Genomic DNA, 10,095 nt, shown 5'->3' with positions numbered 1-10,095 from the left:
ATCTATCTATCTATCTATCTATCTATCTATCTATCTATCTATCTATCTATCTATCTATCTATCTATCTATCTATCTATCTATCTATCTATCTATCTATCAGTAATTCTAATAATCCGTAAATAGTCATTTTAATGCACAAGGACTCGTTGCACTGGAAGAAAAATTAAATATTAAATCAAAATAAATAAAATCACAGTGTGTGGTTATGTTATGATTTTTCAAACACTTGAACACTCTTTGAGCATCAACTTTAAGATACTCTGCTGAAAATTGGTTTAAATATACTTTTGGGATTAAAAATATGTTGTCTGTCTCTTTTCTGAATGTTTACATCATTTTAAACAAAGTTGTTACTGGTGTAACCTGTTTTTTTTACTATTTTGTGTGGATTTTTACAGTACGGGTCAAAATGACCCACAACATAATCAATGTGATTTTTTTTTCAACATAATATGAGGGTTAATGAAAAAGATTTATTGTATAGTACTTAAAATGGCGCTTTTGACATATCTGGTTAGGCAGTGTGTGGTTCAATGTGCCCACTGCCTTCCCATCCCCAGTGGCACTGATGACCATTCAATCCTTAATTTATAACCATGACCTTAACTATTATTTAAGCATAGCGTGTGAGGACTTTTGCTTTCTCTGCTGTTGTTGATGCAACCTTTACGTGCGTCTCTCATTTCCTGCCTTTCTATTGTTTACACTCCAGTCCGTTAAGTAGCGCTACTGCACTGGTTTGCCATCATCCGGATAAATGACAAAAGAAGGCGAAGAAGACAGAGGAGGCGGTACGTGATGTTTTCGCTATACAGTACAGTAATCGCATACTTGGTTGCGTTGTGCCCTCCTTTTGGAACCTGGTTGTTTTGTCCTTTTCTAACCGACCTTCTCAGATCCTCTGAGCCGAATTCGCTGTAAATACAGTTTGATTAAGATTTCTAGTTTTGTGTTGCATACGATGGTTTTGCACGGGTTGTCATAGTGTAATGTCACGTCAGACGCTTAATTAACGTTACATTGCAAATCATTTAATATGAGTGGAGTAATAAGACATTTATTGGGAAGTTTTATTCGACGTTTTATTTAGTTTATCATTAAACTAAACGTATTTGAAACCTCGACTTTGACAATGTCACTCGACAGCAACTGATCCGTTGGTTATTGTTCAACGTAATCTAAATCTGTTCGAAACACCTTCCGAATAGTTAACGGTCCAGTATTTAGCACTGTAACGCAATATGTGACTGTTCCATAAGATGATTTCGTTGACAATTCTGTTCAATGTGCAGTCACTTCAATTTATCGTTTCCCCGAACACGCTGCAAGACACCCTCAAGCCCGTGTTTTCTATTGCACAACAGTTTAGCATCAAGCTAGCAGGCCGTTGTCAGCCGTGAGCAGAAGCAAACCAGCATCTTCATCAATGGTGTGTCTACATACAGCAGCCGTCACATTGTCCTGCGCGTGCTCAATGAACTGTCTCCTCAGCTCACATCACAGTGAGTAATTAGTTAACATTTTTGTCCCAAAAAATGTAATTGTCAGTTGCCAAACCTCACTCATTTGACCCATCCCTCACCCCCACACTAAGAGCTTGTTGGCACAAGAATTATATTTCGGGAATGCGTGTCCCATCAAGTAAGAGTTTCATTTACTTACACCAGTGCAACCAGTAATGTTTATTATTTGTTCATATATTTTTGTTGAATACTTTTATTGGTTGCTGACAAACCCATGCTCCACACTTCAGCCCAATTATAAAGAGGTCAATGAAAATGAGTGGAGTTAATGATTACTTTGCAAGTCGACTTTAAAGGTTTAAAAAAACTCGTAAAAACAAAATTTATCCTGGAGCTCCGTTACAGAGACATCCTCAGTCATTGAGTTAGTAAATTAATATTTTGTTGTCTTTCTCTTAATTCAGGCTGCTCGTGTATGGCAGTTGCAAGGCGTGAAAGGGAGTTCTGCCAAGCCCAGCACCTACTGCTCATTGTGGACAAGTGAACCACAGACACTAGAAAGACAAAAGCACTGCCATTCACACACACACATACCCACAAGTAAGTCTGTGTGGTAAATAACAGTAGTAAAACAAGATATCAATGTAATACAGTGTTGTTATCTTGGCAGGTCTTCCCTGCCACCCTGTTTAACCACGTGAAGAAATCTTGGTGAACAGCAGAGGCTTTGATTATTTGTGGTCTCAACATCTCCACTTTTCCTCTCATCGCTTGATTTGATTTACTTCTCTGGATGGGTTGACATTTTCCAAAGGAAGCCTGGATTGATCTGATTTCATTTGCTCTGTTTTCCCATTTCACTCCAAAGATTTTCTCTCCCATTCACAAAACTTCTGCTATTTTCCATTAAGTAGCAAACTTCCGTGGGTGTAAAAATGAACCGACTTGCACCAGTGGAAATCTCTTATGACTCTCTAAGGTTCCTCATCACACACAACCCCACTAATGCACAACTTGGAAGGTTTATTGAGGTAGGGCACATTTTTTTGCACTTTCAATAACAACTGTCATATTACTTGTCTGGAGAATTTGTTGTGACGTTGAAATCTGTGTCGATTCAAAGGACCTAAAAGCATACAGAGCTAACACCTTGGTAAGAGTGTGTGCTGCCACTTATGACAAGGCACCAGTGGAACAAGAAGGCATTCGTGTCCTGGTGAGTGACCAAATTTATTGATTTATGTAATATGTATAATGTATACAGTGAACCCTCGTTACAACGCGGTTCACCTTTCACGGGTTTGCTGTTTCACCAAAAAAAAAAAAAAATGTATGCTGATTTTTTTGGGCATTTTTTTTTTGTAAACAGTGCATTGCGTTTTGCAACCTGATTGGCTAAGAAACTGTAGACCAATGTCAACCTTTTTTGACTAAAGATCTGCTTGACAAGCAGCAAACCTCCCGTGATCAACCTGTTAGCGCACGTGCACGCCTGCACACACACACGTGCGTGCCCACCCATGCTTGCCATGATGAGCAACAGCCGTAACGGGCCCAAACATTAACCAAACAAAAAAAGAAAGTAGATAAAAGAGTTTGTGAAAAGGAAATCACTGCCTACCTTCGTCGAGACCTGACGCGGAGACATGGGACCCGCTTTTACAGCGTGTTAAGTTCAGAAACTATCATACGTATCATACGTGTACCGTTTTAAAATGCTTCTCTTGGCGTTCCAGTTTCCCATTCTTTGCCATTGCCATCGGTGAATTACAGATGAAACAAACTTTGAATGAGAATAGTTTAAAAGATATGTCCCAACAATAGCTATGTTCTTTCGGAAAAAGACGCCCGCACCACAGCCTTCAGGAGAAAAAAAAAACGTTAAAGCGGCGCGGAATCTGAACTAAGAGGCAAAGGCAAAGGAACTGTGAAATACGCATGAGTCACAATGTGTCCAACCCCGTATTGACTATTTAAATTCTTATTTTACAGTGTTTCTATAAACGATCATAGTTATTTGTAGGTAAACGTTTATATTTTTATTTTTGTTATATTTATCAGTCCATAGTACAACATTGTCTTGTATCCTAAGTATAAAAAATATAAAGCTGACTACTTCACGGATTTCACCTATCACGGGTTCTTTTTGGAACATGTTCCAAATGCAGCACATTTGACGATAAAGTTGTACTTGATACTTGATAACCCCCGCGATAAACGAGAGTTCACTGTGTATGTTATGTATGTATTTATTTATTTCAGCGCAAGTACAGCCCATTGATCGAACATTCCATCAAAAAATCGCGTCTCCAGTTATTTTGCTTAAAGGTTTGCAGCAGAATCTTTTTTTCGTAAACCATTCCTATGAATAAACTGATTACTGTTGTTTATTTGATGTTGTTCAACATTTAAACAACGATGTATTAGTGTCACACGAGAGGGGATGATGTGCGCTTTTTTGAAATTGTGAATTCCTTCTTGGGTTCTCATTAATGTGAAGGGCTTCGAGTTTCACATCCAATTCTGAGGCTACTTCAGGTTCAGCTTCCATACATGTCAGTTCTAGGTTATCCATAATTCAGCTGCAAGCAGGCATGAACCGGTCACTGGTTTGAAGATTGACGGTGGTTTTCAAAAGTCAAGCTTTCAATACCCGCCAAAACTGACTGTCACTGGTTATGAGCATATCTTTTCTTGTTTTTTTGGAGGGGACGTCTAAGCAGTGTACACAATATGATGGGCTGCTTGGAGAGTTGAGTAAACATGCAGCCTCCTGTAAGCTAATTGCCTCCAATTAACTTTTTTTTTCTCCTTCTGGGCAAGGACAGGGACTGAGGGAGTGTAGACAAAAGACACTGCGTTCCCAGGACATGTTTATGACTACATCATTTTAAAATCTGAAGTCAAGGATAGTAATTTGTTCAACTATTGTTGAAGTTATTGTAAAAATAGGTTTGGAAACAAGAAAATTGCGATGTTTTTATTTACCACGATTTGAAAATGTAGTCCAGATTTGAGCAAGAACCCTGGAAGTTGTACAGAATTGCCCAACAGTACATTGGAAAAGGCAGTTTGTGTTGTTACAAAATTATGTGGGTATCCCTTCAGATTTTCGTGGATAAATATTGCAGTCAGGGGTAAAGCAGTAGGAAGCTGGCAGGAGATTGTGTGTCTGAGAACCGCTAAACTGGCCGGTAATGGCTGCATTAACAAAAGGTGGTTAATTGTAGGCTGTTGAGTTGTTCATTTTAACTCGCACAGTCATCTAGCTGTCCTCTGGATTTAATTGGATAAGGACAAGAAAACCGCAAGACTTTCTAGTGCTGTGTACTCGTGCCGCTTTCGCAGATGGCTCTTTTATAAAAGGCTGAATGCATTTGTGTATATGAATGAAAATATATTGGTGTTTGCTTTCTGATTTGTTTTTTTTTCCCCAAAAATGTATCAAACACATTTTCTAATCGCATATCTATCGCGATATATATTTCTATGGAATTATGTCCAGCCCTATGTGTATGCATACACTTAGGTCCTGCATGCGCAATGCACATTTTTGGAGCGGTAAAATGTGTCACCAATATCATCCGAAATCCCTCCCACATGTTGTGCTATGGCGCCAACAATGATCTCAATTATTGACAACGGGGGTGGCCTGTATTTCTGTTTAACCCCACCACCTCCCCACAAATCTCTGTGCATGTGCCTGCATCCGTCCATTTTTTTATGCTTGTCCGAGGTTGGTTTACCGGGGCAGCGGGTTAAGCAGGGAAGCCCTGACTTCCCTCTCTCCAGCCACTTTGTCCAGCTCTTCCTGGGGATCCTGAAGTGTTCCCAGGCCAGCCAACAGTCTGTGTAAACCCCTCCAGCATTTCTGAGGTCATTCACAGGGCCTCGTCCCAGCGGGACATGCCTGGAACGCCTTGCCAGGGAGGCGTCCAGGATAAGATCCAGAAAATACAGAAGGTAAAACTGCAGATATGGATGTTTTCTGAATCCACGTGATCTTTTTGCTAGGATATGCCATTTGAAGATGGCTCTGCCCCTCCCGATCAAGTGGTCGAAAGTTGGCTGAGTCTTTTGGAGACAAAGTTCCGAGACGAGCCTGGCAGCTGTGTGGCTGTGCATTGTGTTGCTGGATTGGGAAGGTATGATTGCCCAAGATCGCAGGTGTCGAATTCCGGTCCTCGATCCCGATTCAAATGATCAGGATTGTTTTCAGATCATTTGAATCAGGCGTGTGGGAGGCGGGAAACATCTAAAGCGCGCAGGACTCAAGTTTGACACTTGTGCTCTCGATATGATTTAGAAACATTGCGCTGAAAAAAGTAATTGCCTCCTTGACAAATTCATATTTTATTGCAGATTTTTTTCCTCTTTTAATGTTTAACATCAAAAAATGGCAATATCAGACAAAGATAATCGATGTAAAGATGAAATGCAGTATTTAAGTGGAGACCTTATTTATTAAGGAAAAAAAATCCATTCAAAGATACCTGCCCCCCCCTCCTTTTTTAAATTACGACTGTGGCCAATCATATTTTTTTAGAAAGCTGAATTCATTGTCACTGAACTCACCCAGGTTTAATTACTTTTAGACCTGTTCAATCAACAAATCACTACCGTGTAACAGCTCAATTTAGCCATAATGACAGAAATATACATACTTTGGCTGATTTTCTTTGTTAGCCGTGAGTCTTCACATTTTAATATGGGATATTTGCAAAGAAAGCGGTCACACAGATGGATTTTTTTTTTTAATATTAAATTATCTTAAACAGTGGTAAACGGCCAAAGATGAACGAAACAGAAAAATCAAGTAGACACAAGATTTTGTGTGTTTGTGAAAATCACCACCTCCTTTCGTCGAGACCTGACGCGGCGTTATGGGACGCATTTGTGCAGCGTGTTAACTATCGTACCTCACGTGTGCCGTTTTCTCTCGGCCCTCCAGATTCCCATTCTTTGCCAGTGCCCTCGGTGAATTGTACATGAAACAAACTCTGAATGAGAATAATAATAACAACAAAAGATATAGCGCATTCCTTTATTGAACTCTGTACAGCTCTGTTCTGCAACATTTATTTTTGTGCATGCAAGCACTTTGTTTTTTCTTCTTTCTACCCCCCCAAAACTGTAAATTTCCCCAGTGTGGGAAAAATAAAGGATATCTTATCTTATTGTTGGAATTGCCTTTTTTGTCTCTAGAGCTCCAGTTCTAGTAGCCCTTGCTTTGATCGAGTGTGGGATGGCGTATGAAGATGCTGTTCACTTCATAAGACTGTGAGTACCTCATACCTAATTTTTTGTAACATGTACAAGGCCGCCATTACACTGTCCAATGGGCACAGGTACCTTACTCACACAGCCTTGCTCTTTGTGAACACGGGTTTCAAGCTTTATGATGGTTTAAAAAAAAAAAAATCTTGTTTTTCAGGAAGCGTCGTGGAGCATTCAACTCAAAGCAGCTGCTTTTCTTGGAAAACTACAAACCAAAACTGTGCTTGCGCTCCAAAGATGCGAACAGACAGAGTTGCGCAATCCAATAGGAATCAGCAAGCACAGCTTACCCTCTAAATCTTCGCTGTAGTTTCATCAATGGTTCAAGTACATTTTGATGTTATTTCTTAGATTAGTTCAAAATGTTTCATCCATTTAAGATTATCCAAGCGGCAATTCCACTTTTGTAGGTGCGAGAAGACTTCTTGCCTCTCACCTATGGGACTTGGCGTTCTGTTGACTATTTCAAATCCAAACCGCACGTTCTCCCCTTTGAAGTTATCCCTCTGGACTCTAACGGGTACTTTTCCAGCCTTCTCTGCGACGCCATCATGTACTCCTGAAAGGATTCTTCTGGGATCCTTCACAGGGCTGCACTAGGAGTCATTTTGATGTTGGCCACATCTTCAAAACAAGTCTCCTTGATGACTCCCTTGAGCTCGGGAAAGAGAAAAAAAAAATCACACAGAGCAGAGTCAGTTCAATAGGGAGCGGCACGGCAATGTTATTCTCGGCCTGGAACTGTCGGAAGATGAGGGCATTTTGAGCGGCTGCGTTGTCAGGGTGAAGCAGCAACAAGTTCCTGCGCATGGAATGAAGCAAACGCCCTCTGGCATGAAAAGGCAGAATATGATGGACGGCTATCAAATTGAAGAATTCAATCAACATGACTTTGGAATCCGACTGTATTACTTTCTTAGGCCATGCCGACGTTGGACTCTTCCACTGAAGGCTCTGATGGCCTTTGGCCTCAAGAGTTATACTCAAAGATCTCCCTCCCGAGTCTCATCTAGTCTCTTTGGTCTCGTCACTCACTCTGCTAGAGGTTAAGAAGACCCTCAGTGAATGACAAGCTTGCAATTGGTTGTGGTTCTGATATCATTAATAACTTTGATGTGTTTTGCATCCAATTAAAAATACTCTTCATTCGACATCTGTCTTTGGTTAGCACGCAACAAAAAAAATTACATGTGGCACGATGAAGTGAAGTTTATTTTCTCTCCAAAGTTTGTAATTCCACTTCTCACTCAACATTCACATTAATCTTTTTTTAATAATTATTTTGTTGTTTAATAGGTACAGTCATTCCAATCTCAACTCTTTGACTATCCAGGATGTAGCACTGATGACGCTTTTAAAAGATGATCAATTTCCAAATGTATGTCCGTTTTAGACAAACGTTGCTGTATTATACAATTCAAATGTACCGACTGTTTGTCCCAATGCTAGTGTTTCTTTGTAGAAGAACCTTGTATTGCAATGTTTTGCCAGTGGTAGCCAAGTTTTATGTGACAATTCATTCAAATTTGTTTCATCTAAAGTGCCATCAAAAAGTATTAGCCAGTGTCCTAATTTGTTTAGTTTTATCAATTTTTTTGTGAATGTTCATCACAAGTGTTGAAAATAATTAAACCAAGACACAGAAGACCAGACAGGTTTGGGATTTTCCCCCTGAAGAAATAAAATCATACCGATAATTTAAAAACTGCATTTTGTGTTCTCAGTGATTGCCTTTGTGAGATATTATAATTGGCTAGTTGATCCTGAAACATGAGTCCTGTAAAATACAAATGCCAAAAAACTAAGAAATCAGGAAATGGGGAAATACTTTTGACATGGCACAGTATTTAGTAGATTGTCATAGCTATGACAACAAATCATAACAGCATCATCTTCCTTGTTTCCTGACCGTTTTGCTCTATGTCTGCTCTTTATGATACTGTGTTCTGGTAACACGATGTATGGTATTGGGCCACTATTATCCATGCTAAATGTTAATGGTCCGTAATGTGCATAATGATCCTGGATGCACTGTGATATGTTTGCTGGGCTACGTGCAACCACATGACCACACGTATCAAAGATGGCAACAGTATGCAAACATTGTTACAACCATAGAGCACAGCTTTTGCCAAAAATGCCAGAATTCCTTCTTCTGTCGTTCGTATTTGGTCCGATAGTTAATGTTTCTGCTGATCCTTTTTCCCGTTATTGACTCATTTCACGGTTTCTTTGTGAAATGCCTACTCACAGTAAATGTGTTCAGTAGCCTTGTGTGTGTGTGTACTTTTTGTCCAAATCATGAAAAACTAGAGCAGGGGTGTCAAACTCACTTTTGTCGCGGGCCACGTTGTAGTTACGGTTTCCCTTGGAGGGCCACTATGAATTTTGGGAAACCATATAAATGTATAATCACCTCCACCTATTACATACACAGCGCACAACAAATTGATGGGCAACTAGTTTTAAAATCAGAAGTCAAGAATAATGACTGTTATTGTGAATTACACATGACAATTTGAAATTTTGGTTCAGACTTTAGCAAGCATCATGGAACTTGACATGCTTGATTTGCTTTCGTGGCCCACATAAAATTATATGGCCGGCCAGATCTGGTCCCCGGGCCTTGACTGACCTCCTGCACCTTTATAAGCTTTTATTTTGAAGTCAGCACTTGCATTGACAGCGTCTTAATGTTTGCCGCTTCCGTGACATGTCTAAATGACGGTGCCAATCAACAGTAAATAAAGAAATCATCTTTTTTTACCTGAATAGTACCGCATACTGTAGGAGTCGTATGACTATCACAAATTGCAAGAGATAAATAGAACAAGAGAGGGCACTGTGGGCTCATGTGAAGTCTGTCGCAATTCGTCACGGCAAGGGAAGGGTACTCCGGTTCCTCGACAGCCATATCCTGTCTGTATGATCAGCTCATCAGCAAGCTCTGTAGAACCCTAAAACGATCATGATCAATTGAATCAGCTGTGTTGAATACTCCTGCGTTAGAAGCTAAAAATACGTGCTGATACTTCGTAAGCGCGGCAGCCGACTGGTTAGCACGTTCGGCTCACATTGAGGAGGTCGCGGTTTCGAACCCGTGTCTGCGTGTTTTCTCCGAGTCCAGTTTCCTCCATCATTCCCAATAATGCATGTCAGGTTAACTGAACACGAAATTGTCCCGAGGTGTGACTAGGTGTAAATGTTTGTTTGTCTCTGTGTGCCCTGCAATTGGCTGGCACTCGATTCACGGTGTAATACCCCACCGACAGCCGGAAGATGGCTGGGAGAGCCAACACATCCGGGACCCACTTGAGGATAAACGGCTCGAATTATGCATGGGTGGTACTCCGC

At 40.3% G+C, this 10,095-nt stretch overlaps 1 protein-coding gene and 1 long non-coding RNA gene across 4 annotated transcripts; one reads left to right on the top strand and one right to left on the bottom strand.

Annotated features, from left to right (window-relative positions):
- The first annotated feature begins 785 nt into the window (after positions 1–785).
- Positions 786–9,011, top strand: LOC147195999 (protein tyrosine phosphatase type IVA 2-like). 3 transcript variants are annotated; one of them, XR_015102673.1, is made up of 9 exons: positions 786–918; positions 1,366–1,503; positions 1,929–2,064; positions 2,135–2,495; positions 2,588–2,680; positions 5,479–5,609; positions 6,670–6,744; positions 6,899–7,068; positions 7,152–9,011. XR_015102673.1 is itself a non-coding variant. In XM_086127352.1 (8 exons), the coding sequence occupies exons 4-8, from the start codon at positions 2,400–2,402 to the stop codon at positions 7,008–7,010; spliced, it is 507 nt and encodes a 168-aa protein (XP_085983478.1). In that variant the 5' UTR covers positions 786–918; positions 1,366–1,430; positions 1,929–2,064; positions 2,135–2,399; the 3' UTR covers positions 7,011–9,011. The 3 variants fall into 3 exon arrangements, 2 of the variants coding, with proteins under 2 accessions (XP_085983478.1, XP_085983477.1); XM_086127352.1 differs by having other exon boundaries at positions 1,366–1,430; positions 6,899–9,011; XM_086127351.1 differs by having other exon boundaries at positions 6,899–9,011.
- LOC147195998 (uncharacterized) lies at positions 8,007–10,032 on the bottom strand. The gene is made up of 2 exons (XR_015102674.1): positions 9,816–10,032; positions 8,007–9,698 (listed from the first exon to the last, which is right to left on the bottom strand). It is a non-coding gene; the product is annotated as an uncharacterized LOC147195998 (long non-coding RNA).
- Between the last annotated feature and the right edge of the window lie 63 nt (positions 10,033–10,095).

Source organism: Hippocampus guttulatus, chromosome 13 (assembly GCF_054856545.1).
Source record: "Hippocampus guttulatus isolate MCC_2025c chromosome 13, RoL_Hgut_1.0, whole genome shotgun sequence".
NCBI lineage: Eukaryota > Metazoa > Chordata > Actinopteri > Syngnathiformes > Syngnathidae > Hippocampus > Hippocampus guttulatus.
The sequence above is the reverse complement of the archived record's forward strand: the minus strand, read 5'-3'. Positions and strand labels throughout refer to the sequence as shown.

Coding starts and splice junctions, on each gene's coding strand:
- LOC147195999 (XM_086127352.1), top strand. CDS start 2,400: ATGAACCGACTTGCACCAGTGGAAATCTCTTATGACTCTCTAAGGTTC. Junction 2,496..2,587: donor AACTTGGAAGGTTTATTGAG/GTAGGGCACATT, acceptor GTCGATTCAAAG/GACCTAAAAGCATACAGAGC. Junction 6,745..6,898: donor GCTGTTCACTTCATAAGACT/GTGAGTACCTCA, acceptor CTTGTTTTTCAG/GAAGCGTCGTGGAGCATTCA.